Source organism: Nelumbo lutea, chromosome 2 (assembly GCF_056320005.1).
Source record: "Nelumbo lutea isolate HS-2025 chromosome 2, American lotus-T2T, whole genome shotgun sequence".
Lineage (NCBI taxonomy): Eukaryota > Viridiplantae > Streptophyta > Magnoliopsida > Proteales > Nelumbonaceae > Nelumbo > Nelumbo lutea.
In genome coordinates, this window is record NC_142685.1 from 58,161,364 (window position 1) to 58,178,946 (window position 17,583).

At 38.7% G+C, this 17,583-nt stretch overlaps 1 protein-coding gene across 1 annotated transcript; it reads left to right on the forward strand.

Annotated features, from left to right (window-relative positions):
* Window positions 1-434: 434 nt before the first annotated feature.
* On the forward strand, window positions 435-17,135 carry LOC148870947 (ras-related protein RABE1c-like). Its single transcript, XM_088968725.1, has 8 exons — window positions 435-739; window positions 2,821-2,893; window positions 3,019-3,119; window positions 16,049-16,114; window positions 16,248-16,345; window positions 16,425-16,487; window positions 16,562-16,654; window positions 16,739-17,135. Exons 1-8 carry the CDS (start codon window positions 667-669, stop codon window positions 16,823-16,825), a joined length of 654 nt encoding a protein of 217 aa, XP_088824851.1. The 5' UTR covers window positions 435-666; the 3' UTR covers window positions 16,826-17,135.
* The last annotated feature ends 448 nt before the right edge of the window (window positions 17,136-17,583 follow it).

The window sequence follows — 17,583 nt, forward strand, 5'->3', positions numbered from 1 at the left end:
ATACCAAAGCGTAAGACCATGCGAAAAAAATTGCCAAATGGTTAATTTTGGCGGGTCTGATCACTTAAGATGCCATGTCGTAAGTTTTTTGGTTCCGCTTTATGTCTAACTGTGCATATAAGACAGGCTAACAAAGAAAATTGCGCACTTCAGTTGGAGCCTTGGAGGAGGATAGGTTAGCTCTGGTTATTTGTTCAGGAAGCCGGATTTAGTTGTGAGAGAGATAATATCTTTTATTGCTTAATATTTGGGGTGATCATTTCAATTTGGCCTAGAAATTTTAGGGTTAGGCTTAGATTTTGTGTTCATGACCTAGCCCACATATATTTAAACTTACATATTGTATATAATATATATATTTTATTTTACATTATATTATATATTTTATATAAATATTATAATATGATATATATAATTTATATTATATAATATATAAAATAAAAATTTAAATGCATAGACATTAACCCTGAATCAGACCCGGCCCATGATCAGCCCTATTAATTATTAAGTGAAGCTCAGTACACTATTTGTTTTGGCCAGCCTCCTCGATCCTAGAGAGGCGCCATTTTTATGGCCTATTATGCTTCTGATCTGAAAAATATTTAAAGAAACCCCCCCAAAAAAATCTGAAAATAAAAAAGTCCGGGAAAACCGAAACTGGGAAGGATGGCAGCCCCTCCGGTGCGAGCTCGGGCCGATTACGATTATCTCATAAAGCTTCTTCTCATTGGCGACAGCGGTTAGTTTCTTCTTCCGCTCACTAGTCTTCTTCATTTCTTTCATCCACCTCTTATTGGAGAGTGCGGAGGAAACCTAGGGTTTTCTGTGCCTATAGTTATTCGAATTTAATGATGACCCTTTCATGATTTGACTACACCGTGCTTCAAAATTGAATATTTTGTTTTTCGTCTGCCTTCTGGTTTCGCATAGTTAACTTGTTTTAGGGTTTTGATGATGCATTCGTCATTGCTGGAAAACCTATAAACGTGAGATTTCGTTCTATCAATTTGCTTGGGAGCTCTCTGTAAAGGCTCCCTGGAATCTCGTTCAAAAAATGGTACATGCATTGTTCAAACTCAAATATGATAATGTGGACGTTAACTTAGAAGGCGATTTCCTAATTATATCTTAGATACCGTACATAAGAGTTCAGCTTGAAAGAGGAAATTGCTTAAGTTATCTGATATTTTTCTTTGATCTTGATACGTAATAAGTAATGGTATTGACTGCAAAAGAAAGAGGGCAGAAACTGATATACGAAAGTTTCAGTATTGCTGGTCACCATATGCACTCAAATTTATCAAAATAATTAATGAAAAAAGAAGATTAAATATATTAGTTTGGTATATATATAATTTTTTTGTCAAAAAAATAAAGTCCCCAAAGAATGCATCTCCATGTCTTGATTCTTGAACTTTAAATGCTAAGGCCAAGCTAGGATCAAGGTTTTAAATTTCAGAAATTATTTTATTAAAATTGTAGTATCTTGTAGTATATTTATATTTGCATTGTTGATTTTTATTAAGCAAGGGGCCATCGTTTGTCGCAATGGTAAAATCTCAGGCTGACAGGTTTGAGAATGCAGGTTGGAATTTGAGAGCTGCCACTTTGTGCAACAATTGCCAAAGGCTAAGCTTGTACCCAGGCTACCCCTCCCAAGATCCCAGGTAGCTGGGACCAACATTGGGTAATGACCTTTTTTTTTTATTTTTCTTATTTTAATATTATGTCCAAATCTTCAGGTGAAATAAGTGGCCAAAATCCCAAAATCTACCTGGTGTTTTTCACATACGTGTTGGTGGCTATAGTGATTCAAAATAATGCCTAGGATCATGTCAGAAATGCTACTTGGAATGGCTGAATTTACCCTAAATTCCCATAGAATAAAAGTACGCTTTGAAAGTGATAGAATAATAGAGAATTATATGGAAGTTGTCTCTCCTTAGACATAGAACCTGTTTGCATGAAGATGGTTCATTTTGTTGGAGTTTGAGGGCTATAAACAAAAGTCAGAATGCCTCTTGTTTTAAAACATTGCCATCTATAACAGGTGTTCCATTACCTGTTATAGATGGTGGCAACATTGTTGGTAAAATGAGGATAAATAGATGGTGGCAGCAATCTGGCAATAACAGTCTATGGAAGTTGTAATAGTAACAAATCTGTTATGATCAAACTGAATCTCCAAAATAAAAACACAGAAAAAACTTATTGGTAATAGTTGAGGTGCAGCAAACGTCTGTTGTCCTTAAAACTAATTTTTCTGCCTCTAGGAATTTGTCCGTTGGTGAAAAAGGTTTTTGGTGGTCAACCTCTAGGATACAACAGCTCTTTACCCTTGGCATTCTGTGTACTCAGCTCAAAGCAATGAACTAGTTCATTACATTTGCCCAAATCCAGTAGAAAAGAAAGCAATAGTGAAAAAGCGTGAAAAATAACCAGCAGCCTTCTGAAAAAACAGAGAATAAAGAAGCCACCCTCTACCGTGTAGAAAGAAATATTATATGGTTATAACAAATAACCGTGTAATAGCGGGGCTACCTACGTTGTTTTAAAAAATATATTCATTGACCAGGACTAACTTGAGATTCTTTTACCTTCCAAAACAAATAATTCCCTTTACTCTTCATCATATGTTGCATTTTAGTTGTTTAAATATTTTTAGCTTTTCATTTGAGTTCTCCATCTTCTATCTTTCTTCTTTTGGTACCACTGTACCAGGAATTTGTTGTGTGTGACTGTGTTCATTGGAAAGCATGTATTTGTGGTTACTTTTGTTTGAGGATTTTCTGTCTGAACTACTTTAATCCATATTTGCAGGGGTTGGAAAGAGTTGTTTACTATTGCGCTTCTCAGATGATTCTTTTACTACAAGCTTTATTACCACAATAGGGTGTGTACTTGAATAATGCCTTTGCCTGGATGTTTACTATTGTGCTTCTCAGCCTTTGGGAAATGTTTGTTACAATTTTTGTAATCTCATCTAGCTTGCTCAAGTTGGAATAATGTGTTTGCCAGGATTGACTTTAAGATTAGGACTATTGAACTTGATGGGAAGCGCATCAAACTACAAATATGGGATACAGCTGGTCAAGAGCGTTTCCGGACAATCACAACAGGTAGTTATTTCGATTAAACTGGATTCTTCTTGAAGTCTAGAAAATAGTAATCCATGAGCAACATTTCATGGCAGTCTCCCATTCCTTTTAGTCTTACTTCACTGTACAGAGGGGAAATGATACACTACCAAGAAGTAGATATAACAAGGTGTGACCCAACCCATTCTAAATGTTAAGAAATGCATGCTAAAAGTGTAATTGTGTGATAGCACAATTTATTTTTAATCATTAGGCTTTGTATTTTTCTTTTTCTTTTTGGTGAGTGATTTGGGAACACCCCATTTTTGATACAGGGGTCAGACCTCTAATCACTACTCAAAGAGACAGAGTACATATTTTAAGAGATAAAAGCACCTCATGTTTAATGTTTTGACTTCTGTGATAACAAGCAGCGGTTTCTTTGATCTATAGAAAAGTTGTTTCTTTGTCCCTTCACCAAGGTGTGCTTAGTTTATTATTCACTCTCCTTTGTTTTTTCCTTCTTTGAGTGCTGATGAACTAGCAAGCTCTGTAATATGGCACTCTAGAGTATCTTCTAGGGGATTTCCCTAGTAAAAGATCTATTTGAAGGATGATTACCATGATACAATCTATCATCATTTTTTTTTGTGAGATCATCCATTGAGGTTGAATTTTGAATTAGAAGATCATCTGGGTGGTTCCCACATGTATTATTGTTGCAAGATTTGCATTTTCCCCCTCTGTTTTCTCCATGGTCTATGCCCTAGCATTCATCTTTGTCCTTGCTAGATGCAAAGTATTGCCCCATTGTGAAGTTCATAGAAGATTATGCCATTCTAACTCCACAGCTTTAGATGTGATGCTTATTGAAAGGGTGATATGGTTAGTTGAGTTCAGAATATCACCAATAAGATCAGTTCAATATTCAAGAATGAAGGAAAGTTTCATCGAGTCGAATGAAGTTGTTCTCGAAAGGGTGAGAATCATGAGATGGTTATAGAAATGCTTAGTTGGTTGTTTTGTTAACCTTGAATCAGACAAGGAGGTTCTGAAATGGGTTAGATTGGAGAGGAAAAGTCAAGTTGACAGCCCCTATTACGAATCTGCCCAGAAGAAAACATCCCTGTACACCCATTGTTTTGTCAAGCTATCTGCCATTCCATTTGCTGTTCTCTTTACCCATTTGAAGTTTGCTTGTAAGTTCTTCGCTATGCTCTTGATTTCTTTTATTAGATGTCTGCATATCCAAACACCTGGGCTGTTGTCATTTGTCCAAGAGATTACTAGTTTTAAGTCACCCTCAATCTTCAAATTCATAAAGTAAATGTTCAAGTAAGAAAACAAAATACAGGCTTTTTTCTTTTTATCTTGGGTGGCAAGGAGAAAGTCTTGGATCAAGAATCTATTCAAGTTAGATCGCTAGACCTCAGACTAGGAAGATGGAATCTGTTGGTGGGGGCAGTCCAAGAAATGGGGATTAAGAACCTTGTGTGGATTAACATCTTTGGGATTTCTCTCCATGCCTTGAATCTACAAACATTTCGTGCTATGGGGAACACCTGTGGCTGTTTTAGAAAAGTTGGTGCTCACACAAACAAGTTGAAGAATTTGATTAAAGTTGAGGAAACCCACCTGGTTTCGTCGAGTCTGGCTTTAAAGTTTTTAGAGGAATGGTACGATTTAAGACTTGTAGTTTAGGGGTGTATCCCACTATGTCGGTTAGATGAGATTTCAATGGAAGTCTGTTTTAGAATAGTTGATGCTCACACAAATGGGTTGAGGAATTTGGTTGTGAGAATTGTTGAGAATGCTTAGACAAGGGTGTTTTTGGACCTTTTCTCTTCCCTTGTACTTTTTTTTTGTATTTGGGTGCCCAAGTTGGAGCTTTCTTGTAATTTCCTCAGAAACTATAAAGATATTTTGAGGGTGTGAACAGTAACTATGACTCACCTCTCGACACATCTCTTCTTCTTCTTCTTCTTCTTCTTCTCTCCTCTTCCTTTCTCTTATAAAACCTAGTTTTTTACTCTTGTTTTGCAACTTGGTATCAGAGCGGGTAAAGGCACTTGGGAGTACCTCTCCTGCTGATCCTCCACCACGAGGTGAACTGCTGACGACAGACCGCCACCAGATGACATCAGTAGTCCATATAGCTGTCAGTGGCAATCAATGAATCTTACATGGTTTGATTCGCTCTGATTTTAGAGAAATTTTGGTATAACTCTTGCTCCTGTTCGAATCTTCTATGATTTTTAGTGGTTTTTTCAAGGAGAAAATTGCAAAAATTTCAGATTTGATGTCGAGCCTTGTACATCATGTTTAATGGCTTCTTCTATTGTAAACAAGGTTCAAAGTATCGATACGATACGAGTTTTGGTCGTATTGTATCGATACTTAGAAATGGCCGATACATGCTTTTTTTTTTTATTTTTTTTCAAAGTTTAGATTTTTGGGAAGCTTATAAGATATTTTTTATTATTAAAAAAAATTGGGGGTCCGAAACCCTGGAAACAAGCGTTTCGAACCGTATTCAAAAGATATGATACGATACACCCCGTATCAGGCGTATCGTATCGATACTTTGAACCATGATTGTAAAGCCTAGATCATTCAGGTTGTTTTACACTTTGGGAATGACGGGAAGTGGTCTCGTAATTTTTTGAGCCCTGTATAATTTTTGGGAGATTTGCTTCTCGCTCTATTTTGTTGCCAATCTAGTTTTTTGGCCTTCTTCTATCTCTTAACCATGTGTGACCTTGGTTCTTGGGTCTGTAACTTTGGTTAAGTATTGGGGGTCTTTTTGGTTGGCGAGAAAGTGTCTTGATAAAATATGGAATCATCTAAGGAGGTTTAGATGGTTTCTAGTGTGTTCCCTAGAAGTGCATATTCCCTATAGGATGATAATTTCAGTTAAACTTGATGGAATTAATTTTTTAGAGTGGTCTCTATCTGCTAAACTTACCATTACTGGGAGAGGTAAACTGGGATTCACCATAGGAAAGGAGGTGAAGCCAAATCTTGAAGACCCAAAATTTGCAAAGTGGGAACAAGATAACTCCCTTGTTATGTCATGGCTGATTTGCTCAGCGCAACCCCATATTGCCCGAAACTACATATTTCTTCCAATGGCCAAGGATATTTGGGATAGGGTTGTTGCCACTTTTTTGTTGATTGGAAATGGTAACTTTCAGTAAGGATATTAAATAAACATCTTACACTGTCGACCACTCAGACAGAGTGTTGACCCCAAAATAACATCAAGAATTACAGTACAACCCAAAAGAAGTTTTTCCTGAAAGTTCCCTGTTTTGCCAAGCTATCTGCCACAGAGTTTGCCGATCTCCTTACCCATTTGAATGTTACTCCAACTACTCTTGCCAAGCAGATTATTTCCCTTATTTGTTGTTTAAACTTCTTTGTTTGCAGCCACCCTATTAACAATTTAGAGTCTCCTTCCACACTGAAGTTCTAAAATTCCCATTGTTTGGCCAATCTCAGGCCTTGTAGGAGAGCCAAAATTTCATCTCTCATAGAGTCTCCAACTCCTATGGGACCAAAGTATAGTGCCACCATTCTGCCCTCCCCATCCCTAAAGACTTCCCTCAGCTCCCGAGGGTCTTGGATTACCCATGGAGCTTCCATTAAAATTTAATTTTACTCTTTGTTGTGCTGTTGGTGTCCAAGAAGGCTGAAAGACAGGTTATTTGGTTGAAGAGTTTGCCACTGCTGACCAGCCCCTTTGTATATCATTCACTGAAAAATCTTTAAATAAAACACTTACTTTCAGCCAATGCTAGAAATTTGATTAGAGGGTGAAGAGTAGGGAGGGAGGAAATAGTTGTAACCCACCTTCAATTTGTTGATGACTTGATTCTCTTTTGTGAAGGAGATCCAGAGGAGTTGGAAAATTTAAAGGTCTTGGTAGAGAATTTTGAAAAGGTCTCCAACTTGAGAGTAAATTGGAATAAAAGTTGTGTAGCTAGAATTAATAGGCAAGAAGGTCAGGTGGCATCGTTGGCTAGATCTCTAGGTTGTGAGGTAAGTGAATGTCCCCTTAAGTATTTAGGCTTACCTTTGGGAGGAAATCTGAGGTCTGTTAGCTTTTGGTACCCGGTCTTGGAAAGATTCTCAAAACGACTAGTGGGTTGGAAATGGAACTACATTTTCATCAGCAAATTTGCCAGTGTACTTTTTGTTTGCCTTAAAATTGCCTATTAAGATTGCAAACCAGATTGGAAAAATAATGAGAGATTTTCTGTGGGAGCTTGGAGATACCAAAAAGGATCATAGGGTAAAATGGGAAGTGGTGTCTAGAAAGAAAGACAAAGGGGGTTTAGGGATTGGAAATATTAGAATAAGAAATGCAACTTTGTTAGGCAAATGGTTATGGAGGTTTCCTAAGGAGCAAGAGAGTCTATGGCATAAGGTGATAAGAAGTATTCATGGAATGGCAACAAATGGATGGAACGCTGGACTTGACCCAAGGGCTTTGCGTTTTTCCCCGTGGAAAGATATTGTTGGTATCTTGCCTTTCTTCTATCCTTACATCAGGTATGATGCTTGTGTGGGAAATAAAATTATTTTTCGGGAGGACTTGTGGATTAGGGAATCTCCTCTTAAGGATAGATTCCCCAACCTTTATTCCCTTTCTTTGAAAAAATCTCAATTTATCTCTTCTTTTCGTACTTCTGGGGATTCTTGGGATTTGGGACTAAGGAGAGGTTTGAGGGACTTAGAAGTGGAGTCAACAATTGATATTTTTTCTCTTCTAATTTAAGTTTTTCTAGACCACTCCTCTCCGGATAGTAGAGTTTGGGCAGAAACTTCTACAGGTGGTTTTTCTTGCTCTTCAATTTTCAATGCTTTGGTCTTTCTAACCCGATTTCCTCTTTTCTTGTTAAAGAAGTTTGGAGCGCTCCAGTCCCCCCAAAAGTAAGGGCTTTTTGTTGGGAACTGATTCTCCAAAAAATCAATACCTTGGAGGCGCTTCAAAGAAAGAGACCAATTTAGTGCTTGTCACCTCATGTCTGTAGCCTTTGTTTGAGGAATGGTGAGACGGTGAATCACTTATTAATTTCTTGTCCTTTTAGTGCTCTAATTTGGGATTGGTTCTCCTCTCTCTTTGATTGTAGGTGGAATCCTCCCACAAGTGTAGCGGGTTTATTTGACCCTAGCTTTTTTCGACAACCAAAGAAGAAAGGAAGGGTGATGTGAAGAACGAGGGCAGCTATCTTGTGGGTAGTATGGGAAGAGAGAAACAATAGGATTTTCCAAGGGAGAAAAAAATCAGCTCCTGGAGTTATTGAAGGGATCACCATCAAGGCAGTACATTGTCTGAAAACTCTTGACTTGTTCAAGGATGTCTCTACAGATGATTTGATTAGAGGTTGGAATATTTTAGCAAGATCTTCTACTTCATCACCTACCATACAAGCAGTTTGGTCCCCTCCTTTGCAATGTCATGTCAAATTGAACTTTGATGGCAGCTCTATTGGGAACCTTGGACCTTCTGGAATAGGGGGTGTGTTTAGAGATGCGGAAGGAAAAATCCTAGTTTTGTATTCTGGCTTAATAGGTGTGGGAGACTCGCTTAGAGCTGAAGTTTTGGCGCTTCTCCAGGGGCTCAGATGGGCCAAGTAATTGGGTTTCCAACAGTTAGAAGTGGAGGGGGGTTCAAAATTAGTAGTAGGATGGCTGCAATCAAACAATTTGGGAACGTGGTCCCTTAGACAACAGGTAAGGGAATTATTGAGCCTCACAAGGGAGCTGGATGCAAAAGTGTATTGGTCTAGGAGGTCAGCAAATGTTTTAGTTGACTACCTAGCAAAACAGGGGGTGAATCGGGAGTTTTTGTTTTGTGCAGTGTTGTAAGATTTTTGTTATTTAGGGATCACCTTTTACTTTGGAAGGTGACAACTGTTTCTTATGGTTTTATCTAATGAAAGTTACCGTTTCCTATAAAAAAATGTATGACTTTGATGGCTACGCAGTCATTGATTTGTTCTGTTGATCTTTGTGTCCCTTGGAATATTCTGTCATTCCTTTCTTCCCATAAAGACCAAAGAATGGATGCTCTTGTTGCCCTCCACATCACTCTTCCCCTTTTCTTTGAAAGTAGTAAGAAACTTGGGTTGAAGAGACTTGTCACATATGGGGGAGGAGTCCATCTGCAACCAAATAAGGAAGAAAACCAAATTCACACACAAGAAGCAAAGGGACAAGAAAGTAAAAAATGTGTTACTGTCTCACCATTTTCCAAACAAAGGCAACAAACATGAGGGGAGAGGCAATGATTTGGCCTTCTTTTTTGTAAATTATCTAGAGTATTAATTTTCCGAAGCACCACCTCCCAACAAAAGGCTCTTACTTTTGGGGGTACATGACTACACTAGACTTCCTTTGTGGGAAAGGAGCTTCCTGGGTGCAAGGATTGAAGGAGGGCGGAGAAAAAGGAGGCACATGTATAGGAGCCGGAGGGGGACTCTGAACAGATCTTGTTGTCATGACAAGATAGGTCCAGGAATGCAGTATTAAGAAGGGAGATCAGTTCATCTGCCAAGCCCATTTCATAATCCCTTAACCCTCTCCTTAATCCTAGATCCCAAGAGTTTTCATTAACAAGCACAGAAGAAATCACTCTCCCTTTGTTGAGGGACAAAGAATAAATAGGTGGAAATCTGTCTTTGAGAGGAATGTCCCCAAGCTAGATATCGTCCCAGAAATGTACTTTATTACCCATACAAGCATCATACCTAATCAGTGGAAGGAAAGAAGGTAACAAACTATGAATTTCTTTCCAAGGAGAAGCCCTTATTGCCCTAGGATCAAGACCAGCATACCATCCGTTGTCTGCCATGTCATGAATGCTTACAATTACATTATGCCACTTATTCCCAAGTTAACAATACTGCTAGAGTGTACCAATTTCAAAGGGAAGCTTGTAGTATGCGTTAGGGGGAGAAATATGTGGCTATGTATTTCTCTTCTCTACAGTCTATTTGGGAAGAAATGGATCACTTGAATGCTCTTGTATGGAAGGACCTTGAAGATGGTGAGCATTATTGGAAGTATATAGAGGAGAATAGAGTCTTTGATTTTTTGGCTAGCTTAAATCCATAGTTTGATTTTACTAGGCAACACATTCTTAGTGTCGGCATTGTCACTCTTACTTCCGCTTACTCTCTTGTACAAGGGGAAGAAAGTCGAAGGACTGCCATGATTTAACCTTCTATGATTGATCACTCTGCTTTTATGTCATCTCTACCTAAGCAGAATACTAGAAAGCAACCTATTACTGAGAAGGCTGAGGATGTTATTTGTGATTACTGTAAGAAGCCAAGACACATTATGGAAAGGTTTTGGAAGCTCAATCCTCATTTAAAACTAGAGAAGAAGGGCAATGCTCACTTGACTACAGTTGGCAATGAACCTTCTGATGTGCTTGACTCATTTGATGTAATGGACAAACTTAGGAATATGTTTTTGTAGTTGGAAAAGGGTGGTACATCCTCCTCATATGGTTTTGGACCTAGTAATCCATGTTGTTCATATGTCAAGACAAGTACTGCACTTGCTTGTTGCACATCATTCAGCCCATGGATTGTAGACTTTGGGGCTAGTGCCCATATGACTGGTATACCTCACATTTTACCTCATATAAGTGAACCCCAGGGAAGGGCAAAATTACTGTTGCTGGTGGATATTAGAACCCTATTTCGGGTCAAGGTGAAGTCAAACTCACTCATAACTTTTCTCTTGGATCTGTTCTTCATGTGCCCCGGCTACATAAAAATTTGTTGTTTGTTAGTTCTCTCACAAAATCCCATAATCGCCCAGTGACTTTTTTTTTCCTACTCATTGTGTTTTTTAGGACCTGAGCACAAGGAAGATGATTGGAACTGGGCATGAAGTTGAGAGTCTACCTCCTTGATGGACCTTCAGAGTATGGACTGTCAAGCCAGATTGAGTTTTGTTCAAATGAAAAAATGAGTCTTTTGAAATTATAGCATTGTCATCTTGGTCACATGTCTTTCAATTTTGTAAAACTTTTGTTTCCAAACTTGTTTGACTTTGTGCCAAAGTTGAATTTTGAATGTGAAGTTTGTCTTCTATCTATAATGTAGAACTACATATTTTACGAGCAGTAAAAGAAGTAATGTTGCTTTCCATTTGATTTATACTGATGTTTTGGGCCTATATGCTATCCCCTGCATGAGTGGGTATAAATACTTCATCCTCATCATTGATGGCTACAGTTGTTATACATGACTCTACTTGATGAAAAGTTGAGATGAAGTTCCTATGATTGTTCAAAGTTTTATGAATATGGTAGAGACACAGTTTGAGAAAAGAGTTAAGATAATAAGATCTGACAATGCCAAGGAATACTTTGAACATCAGTTGCATATATTTCTTGAATATCGGGTATTATTCATCAAAGTTAATGTATCATACTCCACGACAAAATGGGGTGGCTGAAAGGAAGAACAAACATGTGGTTGAAGTTGCTCGTGGTCTACTATTTCAAACTCATGTTCCTACTCGTTTCTGGGGTGATGCTGTTTAGATAGTTGTGTATCTCATTAACTGACTCTCGTCAAGGGTCCTTAACCTTCATTCTCCTCATCAAATTCTCTTCCCTGATGAACGTCCTTTTAATCTACCCCTCAAGATCTTTGGTTGTGTTTGTTTTGTTCATGATATGAGTCATTCTTGGCGTAAGTTTGACCCTAAATCAATTAAATGTGTATTCCTTGGTTACTCTCCATTGCATAAAGGCTATAGATGCTTTAATGCTCTATCTGGCAAGAGATATGTCTCTAAGGATGCTACCTTTTTGGAGTCCTCTTCTTTTTTCCAATCATCCTGTCCTCTTTAGGGGGAGAATGCAAGTGAAGATCAGACTCTCTTCTGCCTTTTTGTTCCTACTTCTATTTCTCCCTCTCTTCCTTGTAATGATGGTATTCCTTATTCTCCTCCTCCTGTGTATCGGCCTCGGTCTTGGTAGTAGTTTTCATCAAGCGTAGTAAGAGGGTGTCTCTCGAAGCAGAATTCCCATCATAATTTGATTTCCCAGACTCAGGTAATCTTGAACCTCCCGACAATCCTATTACTGATTCTGACATTGATCTTCCTATTGCCATTTTCAAAAAGGGAAGAGGATATGTAGCAAGTATCATATTACTAACTATGTGTCTTATGATACTCTTTCACCTTCTTATTGTGCCTATATTTCTGCCATCTCTTTTGTTTCCATCCATTGCAGTGTTATAGAGGCAATGCAATTCCCTTACTAAAAGGAAGCTATGAACCAAGAAATGGAGGCCCTAATAAAGAACCAAACTTCGGAGGTTGTTCCTTGCCCTAAAGATAAGATTCCTGTTAGGTGTAAGTGGGTTTACATTGATAAACACAAGGCAGATGGTTCAATTGAGAGTTACAAAGCCCGACTTGTAGCCAAAGGATACACTTAAACTTATGGCATTGAATATCTAGAAACCTTTGCTCCAGTTGCTAAAATGAATTCTATTCGTGTGATCATATCTCTTGCTATCCATTACTCTTGACCTTTATATCAAATGGATGTAAAGAATGCCTTCCTTAATGGGGACTTACAAGAGAAAGTGTATATGGACTTACCACCTGGGGTAAGCTTTCCTAACAGTGATGGGAAAGTCTGCCGCCTGAATAAGTCTTTGTATGGGCTCAAACAGTCCCCGAGGGCCTGTTTGACAGGTCTAGAAATGATATCTTAAAGATTGGGTTTGCTCAACCTCAGGTCGACCACACCTTATTCATTAGAAGAGTTGATGGTAGAGTACCAATGTTGATAGTATATGTTGATGGCATTGTTGTGACAGGTGATGATATCATAGGTATCTCTCAGTTAAAGTCCTTCACTGCTTTTGAATTTGAGATTAAGGACCTTGGTGATCTCTGATGCTTTCTTGGCATTGAAGTTGCAAGATCCAAGAAATGAATTTTTCTATCACAAAGGAAGTATGTATTTGATTTGCTTCATGAAGTTGGGAAATTAGGGTGTAAGCCTGTAGAAATTCCAATTGATCATTTGATCCTAACCACAAGTTGAGTTCCACTAAAGAAGTTCTTCTAGACAGGGGGATACATTAGAGATTTGGTGGGCTGCCTTTTGTATCTCTGTTTGACTAGACCTGACATATCCTATACTGTTGGAGTGGTTAGCCAATATATGTATGAAACCATGACATCTCATATGTAAGCAGTTAACAGAATTTTAGCCTATCTGAAAGGATGCCCTGGTAAAGGGATGTTGTATTTCCAATCACGACCATTTAAAGATTGATGCTTACACAGATGCTGATTGGGTAGGGTCTATTGATGATAGAAGATTTACATCTTGTTATTGTGCCTAGTTAGAGGCAATGTGGTTTCATGGAGAAGTAAGAAACAATCTATTATTGCTCGTTCTAGTGCTGAGGCAGAGTATAGGGCAATGGCTCATGGAGTGTCTGAACTACTCTCGTTGAAGACTTTATTGATTGAGATGGGCATCCAAGCAGATGTCCCAACGAGACTATATTGTGATAATCAAGCAGCCACAAATATTGCCTACAATCTTGTCCACCATGATCGTATAAAGCATATTGAGGTGGATAGATACTTTATTAGAGAAAAAGTTGCTAGCGGATAGATTTGCCTTCCTTTTGTATGGTCAAAAGACTAACTAGTTGATTACCTCACTAAAGGTGTTCAACATCCAAAGTTTGCTAAGAACCTTGACAAGTTGGGCATAATTGACATATATGCTCAGCTTGAAGGGGAGTGTTGAGAATACTTAGACAGGGGCATTTTTGGACTTCTTCTCTTCCCTTGTACTCTTTTGTATTTGGGCACCCAAGTAGGGGCTTCCTTGTAATTTTCTCCTTTCAAAATATAAAGATATTTTGAGGGTGTGAACAGTAACTATCACACACCTCTCGACACATCTCTTCTTCTTCTTCTTCTTCTTCTTCTTCTAAACCCTAGTTTTTTACTCGTTTTGCAACTGAATTTTGGTTGAAGTTGAGCAAATCCACCTAGTTCTGTTGAGTCTAGCTTTAGATTTTGTAGGGGAATGGTATGATTTGGTTGAGGGGTGTATCCCACTATGTTGGTTTGATGAAATGTCAATGGAGGTGCTTGGTCGAGCTCAGGAGTTTAATAACTAAGTAGAGGATGGAGGGTAACTGAAAGGGCATGAGAACAGAAGGCTGGAGGTGGAAGATAAGGGGAGACAAAGAGTTGAGGAGGTGGAGAGTTGTTCGAAGGTCGGAGATGATGAATAGGAAAGGTCGGGTGGCAAAGTGGGGATTCTTTGAGAGAGGGAATTGAGCAGTTGAGGTGGGATTTTAGAGGAGATAGGAGGCTAAGTGGGAACAACTTATAAAAAGCGGAAAGTGATAAATTCTTTGGGTGGTTACCAAGCGATGAAATTCCTTTCAGTAAAGGTTGGGGTTTAGGTGTTAAGTCTTTAAGAGCCTTGAAGGAGTGTGGGGCCCTTGTAAAGGAATTAAGGAAGAGGTATGAGTAAAGTTCTAAGGGGAAGAAAAGAAATCTGCTTTTGGGTTGTTTCCAGTGTTGAAAGTTCTGGTCTTTTAAAGGATGGCTTGATTGCTGGCTTGTTGAATTTGTGGTTTCTTGTGATCACATGTGTTCGTTGCCCTATGAATTGTGAGTCTGAGACGGGATCTGAGCAGCATCTTGAAGGTAATTTGGTAGGGTACAGATCTGACACTCATTCTCTGGAGTTGGCCACTTGTTCACAAGGATTGGATTCTACTTTTGCTCCCGAGCTGAGCCAGGACAGTAGGGTTAAAGTTGTTGATTTGCATGTTGGATGTATAGGGGGTGGAGCTGGGGTTTGGGGATGTGTGTGGAACTGGGGTGGAGGCAGTGGAGGATGTGGTGGAGAGTGATTTCAAGGACAAGGAAGAGGGAGGTGACATAAAAGGAAGTGAGGGTGAAAAGGTAATTGATTTTTATAAATTGAATCAATCTGTCTTTTTAGGGTGCAATGTTGACTATTTGTTTTCTGAAGTGGTTGTTGGAAAGTTGGGAGTTGATTTGGGTCGTAGGGGGAAGGAGATTGTTTTGGCTGAGAGTGGTGCTACTTCGGAGGTTCCAAAGAAAACTAGTCTCAAAAAAATTCAACATCATTCATGTTATGAAGGTCTTTTTGAGGTCGAAAGAAGGTCTGGTTGGGGCAGGTCCAACCAACAAATATAGAAGGATCTGTAGAAGAGGAGTAAATCCAGATCTCTTAACCATGAAGACCCTATTACGGAGAATCAAGTTTCGCAAGATGGGGTTGGGAAGAATTTTTTGGTGGTTCTTCAACAGGAGTCGTCAAAGGATAATGGCATTTCAGATGGGAAGGTTAGGAAAGGCGGAAGTGAAGTTAAAGAAGCCACCGCTCAGGTGCTGCTGGAGGGGAAGGAGATGAAGAAGAGAAGCTTGGATTTGAGGAAATTAGTTGATAGAGAGGTGGAGATTGGTAAGTCTTTGGACTTACTTTTCTTGGGAGGTGAGGGTTTTGCTAGAAAAGCTTTTGAAGAATTTGAGAGAAAAAGGAAGGAAGAAAATCTTAAGAAATCATCTGAAAAGTTGGGGGGAGTAATTTGGAATGAGAAAGGAGGAAGAGTTTGGTCAGGTGGACTGACATGCATTTCATTTGGAGGCGCTTTTGGAGGTTGTTGTTAGGTATTTGTAAGAATGGTTTCTTTTTATTTGAATCTCGCATTGTAAGATGTTAAAAGTTTGGTTGGTTAGGTTTGTTTTAGTTGTGCTTGTGGGGTGTTACCTTAACACCTGCCATCTGGTTGTACTCTGTGTTTTCTTTTAATAAAATGTTCCTTTTTACATTTCAAAAGAAAATTATGTCTGAATTACAGAATATTAATTTCTTCCACTTGACATTTTCTGAATCGAGTTAATTACTCCATTTGCAGCTTATTACAGGGGAGCCATGGGCATATTGCTGGTCTATGATGTTACAGATGAGTCTTCCTTCAACAGTATCCACTTCATATCTTCCTCTTTTTTCTTCTTGAGCTTGTCTCTTTCAGGAGTTGCTTGGGCAGGATTCCCACCAAGTACAGACACAATTATTGTTTTGTATTTGTGATCCCTGACAAGAGACTTGTTTAGACATCAGAAGCTGGATCCGTAATATTGAACAGCACGCATCGGATAATGTTAACAAGATATTGGTTGGAAACAAAGCTGACATGGACGAGAGTAAGAGGGTAATAATAGTCTCACTTATGGTCTAATGTACTTCATTTTCCATATGTGCCCAATACTTAAATTAACTTTGTCTGGTAGGCTGTGCCAACATCGCGGGGCCAGGCACTAGCTAATGAATATGGTATCAAGTTCTTTGAGACGGTAAGTAAATGTGACATGTAGCCCCATGACAACATTCTCTCAGCACATTGATCTTCTGTCAACGTCCTGTGCAGAGTGCAAAAACAAACTTAAATGTGGAGCAGGTTTTCTTTTCTATTGCTAGAGACATAAAGCAAAGGCTTGCAGAGAGTGACTCCAAAGTAGAGGTACGTTTGTTTTCTTGAAGTTAACTTGAATGGGATCTATATGGAAAATGATGGCTTCATCTTGAGTTCTTTTGTCTTGTGCAGCCTTCGACCATTAAGATCAGTAAACCAGATCCAGCCAAGACTCCAGGTTCTACCACTACAGAGAAATCGGTTTGCTGCGGTTCCTGAAGTGATTCAAACAATTAACATTAGCTCTTGATTATTTTTCGTGTGCATGTTATATAAGTCGTATACCCCTGGCCCCCTGGGAAGCCATTTGTGTTTGCCAAGGCATTTTAAATTACAGCTTCTGCCCTTCATGTTTGTTAAACTTGTGGGCGTTGTAATTTCTCCCTCGATCTGTAGAGAGGGGTTCCTTTAAATGCTTTTCTATGCTTCAGGATGGAAGTCCTGAAGTTATAACAATTTTTTCTGGGTGATTTCTTGTGCTATATTTCTTCATGAATGCTCAGTAATATTAGCAATGGGTCAAACAAAATCATCGAATACTGCTTGCCTTTGGTATATTTCCTTTGTTGAGCACATGGAACTTGGCATCTCCAGATATATTATGTTCCGGTGGATATTACTTCCTCATGTATTTATGTTTAGCTTTGAAAGTGGAACTCCTTTTTATTTGTCAAAGGAAGCCTTTGCATGTCATAAATGTTATATTCAGGTCTTCTGACTTTTCTGTTTTCATCTTATTTGGACAGAGTAGTTGGTAACTTGGTATTTGAGGTTGAGCTTTGATTTTACGAGGAATCCAAGTTCCTTTTTATTACCCTATAAAACCTTTTTATTATGCATGAAAATCGATTGTTCCGCTGGAAATTATTGCAAATCTATAAGACTATAATTTGGTAGCCAACGGATTCATTGTGTACGGGTCTGCAAGTGCAGTCGTTTGGACTGTAAACGACCTACGAATCTATCAGATGCACATG

Bases quoted from the DNA above. Each gene is read 5' to 3' on its own strand.
- LOC148870947 (XM_088968725.1), top strand. From the start codon at position 667: ATGGCAGCCCCTCCGGTGCGAGCTCGGGCCGATTACGATTATCTCATA. The intron at 2,894-3,018 runs GTGTGTACTTGA...TGTGTTTGCCAG, and splicing joins AGCTTTATTACCACAATAGG to GATTGACTTTAAGATTAGGA. The intron at 16,115-16,247 runs GTATCCACTTCA...AGACTTGTTTAG, and splicing joins AGATGAGTCTTCCTTCAACA to ACATCAGAAGCTGGATCCGT.